The sequence below is a fragment of the Penicillium soppii genome (genome assembly GCF_028829465.1).
Source record: "Penicillium soppii strain IBT 18220 chromosome Unknown utg000001l, whole genome shotgun sequence".
Classification (NCBI taxonomy): domain Eukaryota; kingdom Fungi; phylum Ascomycota; class Eurotiomycetes; order Eurotiales; family Aspergillaceae; genus Penicillium; species Penicillium soppii.
This window is the reverse complement of record NW_026643231.1, coordinates 3,191,953-3,209,991: the sequence shown is the minus strand read 5'-3', so window position 1 is coordinate 3,209,991 and position 18,039 is coordinate 3,191,953. Positions and strand designations below refer to the sequence as shown.

General features: G+C 48.4%; 7 protein-coding genes across 7 annotated transcripts; 3 read left to right on the top strand and 4 right to left on the bottom strand.

The window, feature by feature from the left end:
- Positions 1–375: 375 nt before the first annotated feature.
- rrp36 (putative pre-rRNA processing protein) lies at positions 376–1,443 on the bottom strand (the record flags this gene model as incomplete). Its single annotated transcript, XM_057236746.1, has 1 exon — positions 376–1,443. The coding sequence occupies one exon, from the start codon at positions 1,441–1,443 to the stop codon at positions 376–378; it is 1,068 nt and encodes a 355-aa protein (XP_057103549.1).
- Positions 1,444–1,956: 513 nt separating this feature from the next.
- Positions 1,957–3,978, top strand: N7529_001214 (NIF domain protein; the record flags this gene model as incomplete). The annotated part of the gene is made up of 1 exon (XM_057236745.1): positions 1,957–3,978. One exon carries the CDS (start codon positions 1,957–1,959, stop codon positions 3,976–3,978), a length of 2,022 nt encoding a protein of 673 aa, XP_057103548.1.
- Positions 3,979–5,012: 1,034 nt separating this feature from the next.
- On the bottom strand, positions 5,013–6,567 carry N7529_001213 (putative translation elongation factor eEF-1 subunit gamma; the record flags this gene model as incomplete). The annotated part of the gene is made up of 3 exons (XM_057236744.1): positions 5,013–6,013; positions 6,296–6,488; positions 6,538–6,567. 3 exons carry the CDS (start codon positions 6,565–6,567, stop codon positions 5,013–5,015), a joined length of 1,224 nt encoding a protein of 407 aa, XP_057103547.1.
- Positions 6,568–6,768: 201 nt separating this feature from the next.
- On the top strand, positions 6,769–7,764 carry N7529_001212 (mitochondrial 37S ribosomal protein uS9m; the record flags this gene model as incomplete). Its single annotated transcript, XM_057236743.1, has 2 exons — positions 6,769–7,612; positions 7,673–7,764. The coding sequence occupies 2 exons, from the start codon at positions 6,769–6,771 to the stop codon at positions 7,762–7,764; spliced, it is 936 nt and encodes a 311-aa protein (XP_057103546.1).
- A 1,592-nt stretch (positions 7,765–9,356) lies between these two features.
- On the bottom strand, positions 9,357–10,825 carry N7529_001211 (uncharacterized protein; the record flags this gene model as incomplete). The annotated part of the gene is made up of 3 exons (XM_057236742.1): positions 9,357–9,451; positions 9,508–9,774; positions 10,033–10,825. The coding sequence occupies 3 exons, from the start codon at positions 10,823–10,825 to the stop codon at positions 9,357–9,359; spliced, it is 1,155 nt and encodes a 384-aa protein (XP_057103545.1).
- A 3,761-nt stretch (positions 10,826–14,586) lies between these two features.
- Positions 14,587–15,459, bottom strand: cnaB (calcineurin regulatory subunit B; the record flags this gene model as incomplete). Its single annotated transcript, XM_057236741.1, has 5 exons — positions 14,587–14,597; positions 14,666–15,000; positions 15,099–15,172; positions 15,229–15,281; positions 15,348–15,459. The coding sequence occupies 5 exons, from the start codon at positions 15,457–15,459 to the stop codon at positions 14,587–14,589; spliced, it is 585 nt and encodes a 194-aa protein (XP_057103544.1).
- A 439-nt stretch (positions 15,460–15,898) lies between these two features.
- On the top strand, positions 15,899–17,827 carry N7529_001209 (uncharacterized protein; the record flags this gene model as incomplete). The annotated part of the gene is made up of 5 exons (XM_057236740.1): positions 15,899–16,057; positions 16,185–16,670; positions 16,730–17,026; positions 17,082–17,384; positions 17,438–17,827. 5 exons carry the CDS (start codon positions 15,899–15,901, stop codon positions 17,825–17,827), a joined length of 1,635 nt encoding a protein of 544 aa, XP_057103543.1.
- Positions 17,828–18,039: the final 212 nt, after the last annotated feature.

The window sequence follows — 18,039 nt, the reverse complement described above, 5'->3', positions numbered from 1 at the left end:
GGGCAACGCCATATTCTTGACTCATCCTGGATGATCGAGTCGAGACGCGCCAGCTCGTGTTATCTACTTTACGACAGTATCAAGGCCCCTGCTCTGTAAAATCTTTTGGGCGTTGGGGGGTTCCGTGTTTCGCAATATACCTTTTGATCGTGTTTTGGGAGATAAAGCATTTTGGTAATGAGTCCTATCTTATATATCGGTTCTCTTTTCTTCTTTTCTTTCTTTGGCCCTGATATCGGTCCGGTACACTCGATTTCAGTAATCCTAATGCATAACTTAATCTTAACGAAACATCTTATGTCCAATATGCAACACTTTGAGATAAAAACCAAACGCAAACGCCAAATACATACAAGTAGCTCAAAGTACAAACATCTACTCCAACCTCCTCCTCTTCCCCCCATTAGGCATATCACCACCACCACCACCACCCTCAAACCCTCTCCTCTCCCAAGGCATCTCCTTCTTCTCCTTAGAAGCAGTCTTCTTTCTCCTCCTCTCAAGCGCCTTACTCCTCTCCCTAGACCCCATCTCCCCGAACTTCTTCTCCAGAACCTGCTTCTTCAACTCCGAATTCTTCAGATAATAAGGCGCAGCCTTCTTTCCCTCCCGAATAAGCTGCTTCTCCCGCGCCTTATGCTCAGCCCGCACATCCTCCTCCCGCTTCTTATTAGCAGCAGACCGCATCTTATCCGTCGCTGTGCGAATCTGCGCCTTAAGCTTCTCCCGCATATCAGGATTCTTGGTCTTCCCCAGCGCCTCCTTCAACCCCTTCAACTCATCAGCCCGGTACTCGTCCAAAAACGCATACGCCTTGCCGCCATGCGCATGTTTCCCCACGCCGCTGTGGCCCATGACGGCCGCGTCGAAGCGCGGATCGCGCGCCTTGGGCGCAGGCGGTAGCTCCACCGCCGTGCGTCGCCGTGTTACCGCGCGCTTGCTGGACATTTCCATCGGCGCGTGCTTGGAGGTGCGTGCTTTGGACTCTTTGGACTTGACCTTCTTCGCGGCTGCTTCTTTGGCTTCGCGCGCTTCGCGCAGTTTGCTTCGGATCTCGTCGAGTGGGCTGTTAGGTTCTTCGGCGTGTTTGGATTTGCGCTTTTTGTCGCCGCTCATCGCGGACTGCGCTTTGGCGAGTGCGCCGAAGGAGATTTCGGCTAGCGTGGCTTTCAGGTCTGTGTCGTTGCCATTGGAGGCTTCTGAGGCAGTATCGTTTTCTTCTTCATCGTCTGAGCCTGAGACTGAGCCTTCGGTCTGTGATGTGTGAGTTTGGTTTTTGGGTGTCTTTATTCGGAGTTGATGTACCTCTGATTGGATGGAGCCGTTGGATTCAGCATCAGAGCCGGCTTGTGATCCTTCGTCGGAGGCTGATACCTCAGAGAGATCATCGTCTTCTTCTGGCCGAGCCCGCACTCGGCGGTTGAGAATATCGGAAATCGCCATTGTGCTTGTCTGATTGTTGAATGGTCCCCCGCGGAGGGAAGTGAAGAAAATAAAAATATTGCCACTGAAGGCGGTCAGGGCGATAAGCTGATTAGATATTTTGCGATTGGCACCTGCAGGTAATGTTCACAATTACTTCGCATTGAGCTTTTGCTGATGCTCTTTCGAGGTTTACATTCAAGAGACTTGTCTCGGTTCCCGCTTATAGCATCTTTATTACGCCCCTCCACGCCTTTCCGTAGGGCAGGCAATCAGGTATCTACTCTTCGCGGAATCGCAACACTCCATGAAATCAAGGGTTTCTAATTGCAATTGTAAACACAGGTTCCCTTAAAGTCAAACCTCCACTCTGTCGGATCGCGTCCGTGCCTCTTTACTTTGTCCCCTTCTCGCCCGAAATCGGTCAAGCTGCCTCGCGCAAACAAACGGCCGAAGCGAGCGTCTAACGCCGCGGATCTCGACCACCCGTCGAATCCTCCCCAATATGCGAAGCCGGGATATCATGCTATGAATATGGACGGGCCAAGGCAAAACGAACGATATGGACAGGCAGGATCGTACACTTCGTGGAATGCGAACCCTCCTGCCAACGCACGTAGGGCGCCAGTGTACAATCACCCCGCGCAGGGTGGCCAATGGCCACACCAGGCCCTGAGCACGAGTGCAGCTCAGTCTCAGGCTTCATACAACCCGAGTTCGGCGGCCTATCAACCGCAAAGCCAGGCCGCCATGCAATCGTTCAACCAGCCGATGCCCTCGATCGAACCACAATCGTACGGCGGTTTCAATGGCATGCAGAACCCAATGATGGATCCGAACCTCTTCCAAATGCCGATGAATGTGCCTTGGATGCCAGGCTTTGATAGCACGCAGCCGATGCCGTTCCCATTCCTTCCATTCAATGCCCAATTCCCTCAGCAAAATGTCCGGGGAATGAGTACGATGAGTGGAGTGGGCCATAGATTTGCGCCAAATCTACCACACCAGCCCCGAAGAGCAAGATCAAAAACACCGAAACTCGAGGTTCCAGCTGCAACATTACAATATCTTAACCAAGCATCATTAAAACCAGAAGAAGTGCCATCAAAACGACCGCTGCTTATCATTCTCGATTTGAATGGCACCCTAATCCATCGCAAGGTCCGCAAATTCCCGCCGAAATTCACCAAACGCGCTGGCCTAGATTATTTCCTCGCAGCCCTGGTCAAAAACTATAAAGTCATGGTCTGGTCGAGTTCGCAGCCACCAACGGTCTACGCAGTTTGCGATCAGCTCTTCCCGGGCGCCATGCACGATGAACTCGTTGCCCTCTGGGGCCGTGACAAGTTCGGTCTCACAGATCGCCAATACAATAATAAAATCCAGGTCTACAAGGAGCTCCACAAGGTGTGGGCGGATCCCAACATCCAAGGCGCATTCCCAGGAAATGAGGAACTGAAAACCAATCCCGTGACATCAACCGAGAAGGCAGCAAACGAAGCGGCCAGGAATCGTGCCCTGAGATCCAACGTGCAGAAAGCGGCGAAGCTTCCGGCCGGTCAACGCTGGGACCAAACGAACACCATCTTGATTGACGATAGCAAGCTTAAAGCGCTCAGCGAGCCATTTAATATCCTCGAAATCCCTGAGTTCACCGATAACCCCGAAGGTGACGAGTCAAAAATCTTCGCCAAAGTCCTCCACTGCCTGGACATCTGCTCCCGCCACGACGACGCCAGCAAAGTCCTGCGCAGCTGGAACGAGCGCGTCGAAAACGGCGAAGGCAGCATCCTCGACCTCGACCTCGGCTTCGATGATATCTCCGTGGATAACGAAGAAGGCGGAATAAGCCTCTTTCCAGAGCAACTGAACAATACCGACACTGTAACCGGCGAACCCGGCATCTCCACACCAGCCAATGGTCAAACGAAAAAAGGCAAAGCGAAAAGCAATGCTCCAAAAGCATTGACGGAAGAACAAAAAGCCGCCAACAAGAAAGCCAAGAACGACCGCAAAAAAGCCAAAAAGGCAGCCGGCAAGGCCGAAAAAGCAGCTGCGAATGCCGAAAAGGCCGCCGCTGTAGCACGAAGAGCCGAGGCTGAGAACAACCCTGCACTCCCAGAACTAGGGATTCAAGTCCCGCAGGAAGTCCCTCAGGTTGATGGACCAGCCGATCACCCACGACAAGACAGCAAACACCGGGGAGGAGCGTCGTGGAAACAGAAGATGCAAAAAGAAGATGCTGCTGCTGCTAAGTTGGCCAAAGCCCAGGAGCATTTCGAGGAAACTCAGGCGAGATTAGCGCGCGGGGGGGAACTCTCGTCACGGTTTGATTTCCAACGGAACCGGGTGGCTTTTGAAACCCCCGAGAATCCGACTAGGGTTGTTGCTGGGCCTGTGGGTGAACGTGCGGGATCGCAATCGCAGACTCTGTCAAGACCGGACGATGGAGCTGATGCGGTGCGCGGAGACCAGCGCTCTCCGTCGCCTGCTTCAGTCGCTTCTCATAATTCGATGCTGGATAGGCTTGAGGAGGGTCTTGGGCTGAGGAAATAGGTGGTCGTTGCTGTGATTTTTACTCTTTTCTTGTATTTTATTTTGTCTCTACTATCCGTGGATCTGAGAGTGGTGTTCTGTATTCTTTGTTAATAGATATCCTGTTGGACAATGTCATTCTTATTTAATTCTGTACAAGACTTTTTTGATATCAAGTTCTGAGACTCTAAGAGTGCTGGCAGTTTCGAAAGTGACGCCAAATCATTGCTCAGGTGCTCTCTTTATTATCCCATACTGGCTTCGGCTTATACGTATATAGATATATTTGATCCGGTGTTGATAGATACATATGCAGTATATGCATGGCCGCCAAGAATATATTGTTGAGTGTATCGGGATTAGTTGGCGGATTAAGCGCAAGCCCATGAAAGAAATCATACAAAGCAATAGGATAAGGGAAAGATAAAAAGCTACAAAAAAATTGAAATGTAGATGTTCGGTTTAAAGGTAGTCGTGTAAATAGCAAGTGCTAGATGAAGGGTCAAAGTGATGCGGCATGTGAACGCGTGAAGCAAAATTATACTAGTCAGACGAAACAAGACGTCTAACACACGGGGATGAGGGTCGGGGATTTACAGACTCCTCCTAGATCCTCGTCGGACACCACATCTGACCTCCACCTAGGGCTAATCGCAAATCACACACAACAGCAACAGTCGCCAATTTACGCCTACAAGATACGGGTTTACTGAGATTTACGGTTAAAAATGGAAAGTATTATCACAAAACAGAGAATTTCTCCGTTCTTTCATTGCTAGAGTTAACTAGCAGCGACCTGGCCAGCTGGAATTGTCGTAGTAGCAATTCCCTAACCAGCGCAGTCGATCATCATTCCGCGTTGCAGCGTAGTCGTAACCGTGAGTCAACATCAACACGTAAGACACAAAGGTCAAAGATATTTGGATAATCCCAAAGAATTTCAGGCGGGGTAAAGAAGATAATAGACGTAATGCATAGGTCTTCAAGCACAAGACGTCATTCGGGGTATTTGAGGACGGAATTTTAAAGGAGATGAGGAAGGAAGGCGCACACGCTTATTTGAAGACGTGGCCGTCGGCCCACTCCTGGACCTTCTCGCCGTTGGTGACGGGAACATCCTGGCACCACATGTCCTCGACGAGCTTGCGGTCAGCCTCGTTGGAGGGGTCGAGCTTGACGAACTCGTATCCCTCCCAGTCGGGACCGACCTGGAAGGCGGGCTCCCAGTCCTGGCCACGGACCATGAAGGCACCGTAGACGACACAGTCGTAGTTGACACCGTACACGGACTGGGCACCGAAGAGGTACTTGCGGGAAGCCTCAAGACGGGCCTGGAAGCCACCGATCAGGTTGTTGGCCATGAAGGTGAGCTTGAGCTCGTTGTTGTACTTGTAGTTGACCTTGTAGAGAGAGTACTCATCGGCCTTGAAGTTCTGCCAGAACCAGGGCATGGCGACAGTGCGGGGGTCATCGTTGGAGAACTTGCGCTTCCAGTCATCGAGGATGAGAGTGGGCTTGCCAAGAGCCTCGAGAGGGTGCTTGGGCTTGGGGGGCTCAGCAGCGGGAGCAGCAGCGGCGGCAGCGGCAGCGGCGGCAACGGGCTTGGGCTTCTCCTCCTTCTTGGGGGCGACGTACTTGACGACCTCCTCAGCGAACTTGGGCTCGGGGTGGACAGCCTTGAAAGCCTCCTGGTTGACGATGGTGGTGTACCAGCGGGCAGTGGCGGGGTTCTCCTGGCGGAACTTCTTGTCGAGGACAGTAGCGAAGGCGCGGGTGAGGAGAGCGGCAGCGAAGATATCGGCCAGAGTGATACGCTCACCAACAAGGTAGGTGTTGGCGGTGAGGTGCTCCTCAAGGGGAGTGATGGCCTTCAGGGCAGCCTTGGCAGCCTCATCGACGGTCTTCTTGTTGTAGGCCTCGAATCCGAGGAGAGGACGGTACCAGGCACCGAGCTTGGGGAGGACCTCAGAGTTGGCGAAGGACAACCAGCGGAGGATAGAAGCATAGTCCTGCTTGGTCTTGCCGAGGAGGGTGGTCTTCTCGTTCTGGGAGGTGACTATGAACAGGACATGTTAGTCAAGTTGCTTGGAAACTCGGTGGGTCCAATGTAGTGATCAGGGATGCCAATGGCACCATGTGTCCAGATGGGAAAAAGGGGTGGGGGTTCGAGTCCAAATTTTCCCCTAAGTGGGGTAGCCAAAAATTTTTCAGAATTGTAGTTCTCAACAGTTACAGTTCTGCCAGGGATAACTAATATCTCATCATAATAATCTGAGGCTTGGGAAAATTGGACGCGAAGTGGTAAAGGGAGAAAAGAATATAAAGGAGCTTCACATACCATAGACAGCAATGGCAATGGCCTCGGAGAGGTTGAAGCCGTTGGCACCCTCGAAGGCAGGGACCTTGCCGGTAGGGTTGATCTTCTTGTACTCAGCGGTGGCAGCGGAAGAGTTAGGCACAGTGTTGACCAGCTCCAAATCGAGGTCGTTGTGCTTAGCAGCGACCAAGATGGCGAGGGTGCGACCGTTTTCCTAGACAATGTCAGACAGGAAACAATGAGAAGGTAGAAGAGACACCTACAGCCTGACCGTAGAGCTTTCCGAAAGCCATTTTGAATGTGATGTGTGGAATGAAGAGAAAAGAAGGAAGAAAGAAAATGGGAGAGGGGCAATTAAAGAAAATTGTGCTAGACGCCGGAGTTCTCGGAGGAACTGATATTGCGAAGATCACCTGACCCGAAAAACATGACACTGCGCAACGGAGGTCTATCTAGGTCTCGTTAGGCCTGATTCACACCCAATTCCTCCAGTCATGGCGTGGAATAAACCCAATACCCTCACAGGGGCCATGCAATCCCTCCGCCTAACATCCACCATCTCCAACACCTCAATTCACGCTTCCCGACCAACCCTCAACATCCTCCGCACACGCACCTACGCAACAGAAGCAAGTCAAGCAACAGAAGCAGCCCCCGGAGCCGTTGCCCCAGAAATCAACTTCGAAAACTTCGCCCAAAGACCCGCCCGAATTCTTCCTGCTTCTCGCTCCTACTTCTCCGGCAGACCGCGGTTCATCGATTCCGTTCTAGAACTTGAAGCCCTGCAAGCCAAGTATGCCACTATACCCACGGTGTCAATCCACGAGGCACCACGCATGGCGTGGTTCAAGCTGCCTCAGTTCCGTGATTTCGTGGGCGAGACCATCCCCATGAAGAAATACAAGCAGCTGCTCAAGATCCTGCAGCGGATGAACTGTATCAAGCCCGAGCTTGTTCCTGACGAGGTCCACGCGACTCTGCGCAAGTTCATTCGTCCTGGTAACCCGTACGCGGATGAGAAGCCCGTCTATACTGTTGATGAGAATGGGTGTGCACGCGCCAAGGGCAAGAGGAAGGAGTCTACCGCTGTTGTGCACCTTCTTGAGGGTGAGGGCGAGGTGTTGGTTAATGGAAAGAATATCGTGGAGGTGTTTAAGCGGGTCCATGATCGTGAGAGTGCGCTTCATGCTCTGCGGATCACGCAGCGTGTGGATAAGTATAATGCTTGGATTGTTGTGAAGGGAGGTGGTGTTACTGGACAAGCTGAGGCCATTACATTGGCTCTTGGTCGGGCTTTGATGATTCATGAGCCTGGCTTGAAGCCTGTTCTGCGCAAGGGTATGTTTTTGATCTTGAAACTCATTCTATATATTTGCCATTTACTAACCTCCTTTTTAGCTGGTGTCATTACCGTTGATGCCCGTCGTGTCGAGAGAAAGAAGCCCGGTCACGTCAAGGCTCGCAAGATGCCTACCTGGGTCAAGCGTTAAATGGCCAAGCGAGGTTTCTCGGATATCTTCGATTCTTTTTTTTTTGTTTCAATACTGTATTATTCACCAGCCATGGCACCCGTAGACTTCGGGCTCCTGTTTTATATCCTGTACTCTCAATGCATATGAAGCTATCAATTCCAAAACTTACCTTGAATTTAAACTGAACAATAATATTTGCAGGTATCTGCAGCTCCATTTGCCCCTTTTTAAGCTTTAGGTTTGCCTGCGGACCTGCATGGATGGGCCTGGAGCATGCAGTATAAAGTTCACAAGTGAATTCGTGCCTGAAACCTTCTCACATCAGCTTGCTCTAAAGCCAGTGAAGTGTTACCTAGGTAATGGTCCAGAAAATCTTATGAATGGTCTAGCTATGCTATCTCCAGTCAGAACCACCTATTCCTCTATGCATATCATTTACAAAGTCAAGCCCATAAGGAAATGCACAGAATCACCATTGGAACAATTCCTACAAAAAGTGCCTTATCTAGACTCCGAAGAAACGATATTGTTACGAAGCAGACATGGCAAAAGCAGATTTAGTTCTTCGACCTCATCTACAAGTATAAGCGTATAAAACAGTCACCGACCGTAAGAAAGTGATATCCCTGCCCTATGTTCACATATCTCCATGGATACTATATGCTAACAACCTTGGAATATAAAAGTCCAACGTCAGCAGGCAGACGGCCATAGCCTGCATATCTAGAAGTAGTCGAAACGCAATATACATATAGGGAGTAAAACGCGAATTGAGTAACGGACCAGATTGTTCAGAGATGCAAAACAAAAGATTGAAAGCAAATCTTTCTATCACATGCCCAGTCCGAATCAATTAGAAAGGATACAAGAATAGAAATCCTCCAGAGCACTCCAAAGTGCGAGCTAAATAGCTAAATTCAAGTCCAGGGAACGAGAAAGTCTCATTCCGCTTCTGCGCCGGACGCCCTCCATTTTCCCTGTGTTTTGCCCACACACCCGATAATGCAAGCCAGCCCCGTTTGATAAAGATGGAAAAGGGATAGGAAGAGGAGAGGGTATGCAAGAACTGAGATGATAGTAAAAGAAAAGCGTGGAATAACTCCAGTAACCAAGGTGAATATATACAGGTCGTAGATTCGTTATTGAGAACGGCGAGAGGTGTATGTGATTACAGAAGTGCAGCGGATGGATAGCGATAATAACAATGTGAGGATCTCGCGAATTATCATATCGCGCTTCGTATACGGAGTATGTGGTAGAGGTATGGAGAATATTTGGAATGAGGTTTTGAGGGCCAAGAAAGCCCTAAAGACCAACAAATGGGTGTGGGAGAGGCAACGACCGAGGAAAATGATCCAAGTGGATCTCTTCGTCACATGAAGAGAATGGTCAAATCGAGAGGTGATAGGTTTCCTCTAGAGAGATGTCAAATATCACATTTGTCGATTGGCGCGACGCTAGTAGGCAATAGCTTCCCCGTGGCGGCTGGTGAGATTTGGGACCGCGAGTTGATCGGGACGGCTGAACTGTGTGAACCCAAGGGCTGAGATTCGGGTATTTGGATTTTTTTTTTGTTATTTACTTTTTCTTTTGTTTGTGTCCCAACCAGGTCACGGTCGAGGCACCGCTGCCGTGGTTTCGGGTATAGTTGAGATATGGTGGAGTTCGGGGCTGGATTCCATCAGATCGAGACATTGGCCCAGCACTATTTAGTTATATGTGTTAGCAAAAGCAATTGTTATTCGTGGATACCAAACTTACCGGATAGAATCTCTTCTTCCCATATACCCATTTGGTAATCCACTAAGCCATGTTGTTCAAGTTGATCGCATAGTTGGATCAGTTCTTTTCCCATTGTTTCCATGCGGTCACGTTGAATTAAACTGATTTGCTGCGGTTGTTGACCGGATGTCAATAAACCTTGTATCAAATCCTTCTGCTTTTGACACAGGGCTAACCAACAAAGGTTAAAATTGCTCCATAGCTCCAGACGGTCGGGATAAAGGGTGCTATTGTCATTGAGGAGACCTATGTATCACATCAAAAATCATTAGCTTCCCACTGTAGGTAATAGAGTGTCAGATGATGCTTGCATGACGCGTGCGTGCAGGCTCAAGGAAATAAAATTAAAAAAAAACAGGAGGGGGAAAAATTAGGCAACAAATAAAAAAAAGGGTCCAGTTGCAAGTACGACTGTTGTAATACTGCCGAGACTCATGGCAAACAGTGCATGCTTTTGGGGACAAATTAAGGCAGAAGATGACGAGGAAAAAAAAAGCATCTTACCTAGACGCCGTGCATTATCCACAAGCCACTTGGAAATTCGGAGCAGCGATCCACTAGCTTCAACTAATCTTCCGGCTCGCGTTTGATCAAAAGTATGGCGCAAGATACTTTGGTATTGACCTATAGCCTCATCCAGACTCGAAGGGTCCGACTGTTGAGGTTCAGGCTGATCGAATCGGCTCATGGACCCGGACCCTATAGTAAAATCGGTAACATTTGCAGGAAAGGATTGGGTGGTAACTGGGCGTGCCATGGGGTTCGTTTGATTATAAGGTTGGAGTTGTGCATTGAGATAAGAGGGGATTCCAGCAAGCCCAGATCCTGCAGAATCTTCTGATGCAAAATACTGTGGAACGAATGGGTTCGCCAGGGCATCAATAGGGACAGGTCGAGTCTGGTACTGTGGAACAACCTCGAAGGGTGCTTGTGTTGGACCGGGCTGACCGAATCCGTACATCATGTTGGAATCATAAGAGTAAGGCTGTTCCTGGGGTGGCATGCGCCGTCGATGCTGAATAGACGAGGACTGTTGAGGCCGCTGTGCTCGTGCAAAGCTCTGGGATTGGTAGTTCTGTAAGTCGTTTGACTGCAGGGAACCGCCGTGAAAGGAGCTGCCTGTGTATCCGTAGTCGTAGGACACCGGGACTTGCTCCGGAGGCTGCGATATCCCCGTTTGGTCTCCACGTGGTTGAATGGCCGGGTCAAAATGATCGGTTGCACGACCAGATGCTCTGCGAGCAGCATTTCCAGATCGAGACATCGATCCTTCATGCTTTCGTTGATCGCCATCCATCAGACTGTCCCAGGATCGATGTAGATCAAGCTCAGCCCAATGCTTGGGAGAAAGCGGTGGGCTTGCGTAGGATGCCAGCTTGGATGATTTAAAAGAATCAAGGGAATACTTTTCCACAGACGTAGATTCTTTTGTTTCTGTTTGTTCCCCTTGTGGAGTGGGGGTACAAAGATGAAGAAAAAAGAGAACAAGAGGTGATCCTTGTGGTTCAAGTAGACATTCGAATCCTGTCCTCTGACGCAGCCACGCAGACTCTTAAGTAACAAAAAAGAATAATAATAGCCACAAAAATTGAAAATTGAAATCAAAACTCAGAATAAAAAAAAGCAGGAGTCAATGCAATCAATTAGGCATGAAATCAGGCAAGTAAGGTAGATAATAATAAAAATCAGATTTAAGGGAGTGATGGATCTGAAAAGAAAATAGAAAGATGACACTAGAGCTGAGTAGTGAAAAAAGGCACTTTCATCTCCCCCGGGGATTAGATAGATCAAGTATAGTTCTAGCCCTTGAGGAAGGTACCTGGGATATAGTGAAGATGAATAAGAATAAGGATAAGAATAAGAAAGGGAAGGGGAATAATCAGGACCAAGGGGGGGGGGGAAAGAAAGAATAAACTAGGGCTCCTAGTATGAGTATTAGAAGTAATATGGAGTATTATGAGTATCATGGGAGTATCATGAGTAATATAAATTTAAATAGGAATTTGTAAATATTATCCATATTATATAGATTTGTACGGAGTATTGAATCAGAATTAGCAATTGGGAATTAGGAATTTAGTCAACTATCTCTGTTTCTGTCATTCTCTCCAAGTGCTTAACCCTAAAAGCCAAAAAGCCATTGATCGACGATCGAACAGGATCTACACCTAAACTCCATTCGGCTGTCATCGCCCGGGAACCCGGTGCTGTGGTTCTTGGCCATATGTGTATATCATTATTGGGGATTTTGGGGGATTTTTTATTTCCTTTTTTTTTTTCCCTTCTCTTCTTAAAAAAGCGATTCAGCTTCTCAGAGTCATGTGGTAATCTTTTTCTTTTCTTTTTCAGGTGTGTAACTCTCTCTATGCTGCCTGGGGCTGATAAATTCAACATGAGACAAATACTCTCTCCCTTGCGTAGAGGGTGTGGCGAAAGGGCGAAGGAGGAAAAAAGGGAAATGTTTAAAATAAAAAGCAAAATCAGTAAACAGAATAGTAAACAGAATAGTAAACAGAAAACAAAGTTGCCATGGTTTTCTTTTTCAGTGAAAAAGGGGGCTTCTTCTCTACATTCCGGGGAGATTAGCCGGGCAGCTGCTGGAACCTCGGAAACCGAGATGCATGATACTTGAGGCTGACGGGGGTACAGCCACAGGATGATATATAATATAAAAAAGTTTGTTAGGAAGCTTGTCAGATAGAAAAAGAAGATAGAAAGAAGAATATTAAAAGAGTCATCTGATATGCTATAAGTTATATTGAAACAACTAGTGCAATATAATTAATTCAAATAGTCTCAATTGAAGCCTTGTTTGCTCGATTGGATCTACAAAGCCCTGGCGGCCACCTACATACGTCAGTTTCCTTTTCCTCGGGATTCTGATTGCTCAGGTCTCAAGGAAAGCAATTCTTCCGAAAAAGGAATGTATAAAATAGTATGTTGTAGATACTATATACAACGTACTATATACTGATGGGTTACCCACTGCAACCTATACTATTTAATAATTAGGTCCATTTACTCTAATTCCGTATAAGATGATAGGTACTTCCTAGCCCAACCTGTCATATTCCGCCCTAATCTGGATCCGACAATCTGGTTGTGATGGGGAGAATCCACTACGCTAAGTCACTAGGGCAGAGTACGGATGCGACGTCAAAGATCCGGTCTAGTTTTGTTTTTGTTTTTTGTTGTGTTTACATATGGAGTAGTATAGTATTTACAAATGTATAATAACTAAATTATAGGTTGATCCACCGGGAAATGATTTGCCTACACATTAACCTTACGCACCGAACAATCTTCGGTCAGGGTACTTGATAATTAAATGGCGTATCAGACTGGAATTGTCCACTCGTAGGCCCCCAATTCACCGAAATCATGTATATGCATATATATAAGAATTGGAAAAGTGAAAAATAATAATAAGAAGGGAAAATATATTGGGCCAGAAGATTGATACTCGATCGGAGATCATCATGGGAGCCCGACACGTTGGATAAACCACCTGGTAGCACAAAACACGAGGCTGGAACTAGTTGGGATTAATGAAAGAAATGACAAATGTACATTGCTATTGCTGTTCATGCCCATTGTGTACCTGATGAGGTACTTGGGTACTTTGCCAATCGAGAATTGATATCTGCGTACAGATCAAACTAGGTTCCTGTTTCAGATATAGATATCTTAAAACATGTCAGACTGATTCTTGGCCAAACAAAAGCTTAGGCCAAGAATCAACCGAAAATCTTGCCACATGACCAACTATACAAAGTACAACCAATGTTCTTTGGGTACAAATCTCCTTGAAACACCTCCCCACCATAATGACAAAAGACACTGCGACGTTACGATGCCCGTGTAGACCCAGGTAGACAAGTAACATGACACCCCCCCAAGGGCTATACATTTCTTCTCAGCCACCTGTTCTTTTGGTCATACCCTCTTTCGACAGGCCACTCATTACTATAGAAAACAAAACCAAAAGAGAAAGAGAAAAAAACAAAAAAACAAAAACGAAATAATGAGATCAATCCCTCGAAACACCAGTGCCTCGCTTTGTACGACTCCCAACTCGGACTGCAGACCCAGCGAATCCAGTGCCTCGGAATTCCGAAATTATCGTCTCACCACGCTCATCCAGTCCGGTTGCCCGGTCAGGAGCACGGACGGCGCCGAGACGGGGATATCACACAATGGCAGATAAGGAAGAATCAGAATCTTCTACATGTAGTCTCTGGATATAACTAGCGGAAGGGATGCTTAGAGGATCAAGATGCCTGGGTAGATACGTATCACCCAAGTACATCTATCCGTAGCCGGGTACAGATACCAGCCTGGACATGAGATTCACCAGCACAGCTTTCCACCCGTTATATAGAGATGTAAGCGTCAACGGGCGAGAGTACAGTGTACAGAGTACATAAATATGTAGATGTATGCATACGGGCATCGGAAGAGGTCTGAGCAAAAGCACAATGCATGAACAGTCGGGGACAGACAAGGATTGGCATTATGGCTGGGCCTGTCCCCGAGTTGTTGGGGGTCATCCGGTCCACGAGACTGCAGGCCAGAAAGATATCGAGGGACTGGCAGTTGCCGGGGTATGCTTGCGAGATTCAGGGTTGGTCCAGATGAGAACGGGGGTTTTGGGTATGCGGCTGAAACGTCGAGGCTTTGTTTTGGTTTGCGTTAGTGTTTTTTATGTCGTAATCAACCTATAATTGGTAGGCTGATAAGGTCAAGGGTCAGACTTGATGGATGTAAAGTTGGGTCGAGAGACTTATTAGCAGTGAGGTGGTACTTTGTTGATATACTCTCGTCATTGGGGATACTTTCCAGGGTAGCATGGGTTCTGAATTTAGCGAATGCTTCTGTGGATGAGTGGCCGAAGAAAGAGTTCATGGGAAAGATAATTGCATGAGATATATGGACCGGGGAAATAAACTACACAAACACGTCGCTGATCATTGAATCATGTCATGTCGAGACCATGAGATAAAAAAGAAAGTCAAACATCGGAGAGAAACCGAATATGATAGTACCACCCAAGGCCAATCATATTTGATCTGAAGGAAAGTCAACACAAATGAAGATATATGAATATCAACATCAATAGACGGAAAAGAAAACTTACTCAGCGTCATACTGAGGCTCACGTCAGTATTTTCCACCATATCTGTGAACTCCTCAAAACTGATCTTTCCATCCTGATCCTTATCAGCCTCCATGATCGTCTTGTCGACGATCTGCTGCAGCTGGATGTCCTTGAGGTTGTTGCCGACCATCATCTTCAGCACGATGAAAAGCTCGCCGTTGGAAATGTAGCCGTCGCGATCGATATCGTAAACCTTGAATGCGAATCGCAGCTTCTCTTCTTTGTTGCCCTTCGAACTGAACGCTGACAGGCCTGTCACGAATTCTTGGAAATCGACATCACCACCACCATCTTCGTCAAAAATCGCGATCATCCTATGGGGGTGTCAGAAATGTGTTTGTGTAGTATGGTGGCCCTAGTACAGGATAAAGGGTGGGTGTGAATAGGTATGTGTGCGGGGAAAGCAACGGACCTTGTGGCGAGCGGGTTGGACGACACTTGAGGGAGGGAGAGGAACTCATCGCGGTCAATGGTACCAGAGGCATCCTGTAGATTATTAGTATACAGGGACAACCAGAGACATTGTATGCTGTGTCGCCGACCTTATCTAGCTTCATGAAACGCTTACGGAGACGGTCGACTTCATCCCTGTTGACTGGTTTTTCCGGGTCAGTCCTTATCGCCAACGCGTTCATTCCTTATGCGACCACCATAAACATACAGTTGGAAGTAGAAACAATGTTATCGAAGAGTTGAGTGGTACCGACGGAGCCACGACGTCTCCGCGCATCGTAAATAGCAGCAGCATTGGGTTCGTTGCCTTGACTCTCCATGATGGATGGTTGTAAGAGATAGGGTGACGATGGTAGTAGCAATGATCTGAAAGAATAAAGCGGGGAACAATAATATCACGAAAATATTACAGATAAAGGAAGTCAAAAATGACAGTGATAAAGTGACAGTGACGGCAGAGTTCAAATGTTATGGGGAATCTGATATCGCCCAGCCCCGCACTAACCGGATTTGGACAGGCAAGCGAGCCCCTGAGGCCGTGCACTCGGCCAAAACAGGCCACCGCCGGCTGACATTACAACGTCAACCCAACCGCCAGCCGCGAATAACCCCATCTTTAGTCGTCAATATCTCCCCCCTTCCATCGAATTTCATCTCAAAAATACGACTACGCGAAAGCGCATGAGCAGACCTTTCTTCTGATACACCTTTTACCCCGCCTCCGCCCATGGTCGTTGCTCTATCGCGCGTTCCAACACCATGACTCGGTACGGGGGCCTGGGTAGGACGCGCCCGAAAAAGCTCACCTCTAAGGCGTCCATTCCCGTTGTCCGGGAACACGAAATCGATGCCATAGACGATGACATCCAAAGTTCTCTACAACAGATTGAAACCGGTGTCGAAAAGGCCGAGGAATCGGTGAGTCCCTATTTTTCGCACTTATTTTTAGCACCCCTTTATTCCATCACGTGACACTATCGCCAAAATGACACGAGATTTTCACTCCATATAGAAATCGGCCGCGCTGACTCCTGTGCGTGTTTAGGAAATTCATCTGCAAAGAGCCATTAATGCCACTGCCCAGGGCAAAGTAAACGAGGCCCATATCCCCACTCCCGAGACCATCCTCAGTGTCCTCCAATATGACGAACTCTACCCTCCCATCTTCTCGCAACCTGCGACGTACATTCGCTTCTCCTCGACTGTCGAGGACTGTTGCGGATGTCCGTACAACATGACGGAAGAGGACGATGTGTTCCTCAAGATCCTAAACCAGAAGCGCGATCCTGCTACGGACCCGTGCACGGAGGATATCTTCGAAGAAGTCATGAATTTCTTTGAAGAGACGGCGCAATTGAAACAGCCGTATGCCTCGGTAGATAACCCGCCCGTGCTGTCGTTTGCGGAAATGGAAGACACAATGGATGCGACATTAGAAGATCCCATGAAGCCATGGGCCAAGGAAATCTATGAGCACTGGAGGTCGCGCCGCGCGAGTGTGCAAAACAACCCACTCGTAGCACAGCTCAAGGTATGCTACCTTGTATCCAATTGATCATGCCACATAGCTAACAGCACCTTTTTTTGCAGTTTGAAACCGGCCAAGACACCGACGACAGTGATCCATTTGTCTGTTTCCGTAGACGCGAGGTTCGCCAGATACGCAAGACGCGTGGTAGAGATGCGCAGAGTGCCGAGAAGCTCCGACGCCTTCGCAAAGAGCTGGAAGATGCTCGCGAGCTCGTTGCTTTGGTGCGCCAGCGCGAAATCGCTCGCAGGGAGATGCTCTCCATGGAGCGCCAACTATTCATGCAACGTGCTGAGGTCAAGGAGATGAAGCGCAAGCTGAATATCAAGGACGATGACGAAGATCTCATCAACCAAAAGGTAAGAAAGAGTTCCTGCATGGATTCCAATAATGCATATGCTGACCCTCACACAGCCCAAGAGAAGAGTGCTCGACATACCTGCCCAACGACCCAATGTTCCTCAATTGCGTATGCCCCTCAAGGCCGGCGCAGGCGCAGACGATTTGCAATCCTTGGAGGAAGTACAGGCCGAGAAGGAGAACGAGATCTTGCGCGATATCAAGCAGAATATCACCAAGCACATCAAGTGGAACGAGGGATATGTGGATTACACGCGCGCGCCACTGTCTCCATCTCCAGATCGGACATTCGATGTGGCCGCTTTCCGACCCGCATTCACGGCACAACTGCCCACCCCCCATCATCAGATGCATCTGGTGACATGGAAACCTCGTTAGACATCAAAAGCCCGCTATTCTCTCGAGAAAAGCTTGCCTCCCTAGAGCTTCACGATGAACCACACCGAATGCCATCATTCCGCCGACGAGTCGGTCGTGGTGGCCGGTTAATGATCGATCGTCGAAACATGGGAGCCCGTAAAGTCGAAATGGACCCACTGAAGGCCGATAGATTCAAGTTCGACCAAGAAGATTCCGATGAGGAGCCCGAATATGACACTGATGCGTACAGCATTCAGATCATGCAGCACCGGGCTATCACCATGGCCAAGGCTCGCGAACAGGCGGCTGTGGCTGCCCAAGCTCATGCGCAGGCGCAGGCGCAGGCAGCCCAGCAAGCACAAGCACGACGACTGCAAGATCAGAACCAAGGTCAAACGGGATCCAATCCCGTACCTGGTACTTCTGTATCTGAGGCTTGAACGACTCTCTTGTTTTTTTTAATTCTCTGTTTCACAGCATTTGGCGGGCGTTTTCCTCGCGGCTCTGCTTTCCGCATCCCTTCGTCGTTGTTCTTTTTTTCCCTCTTCTACCAACCCTTGTAGTTTTAGTACCCATGTTTTGATGATTTCCGCGGGCGGCGAAGGGTATTGGACTCATGCCCGATTTTTGTTCTTTTCTTCTCCCCCGACTC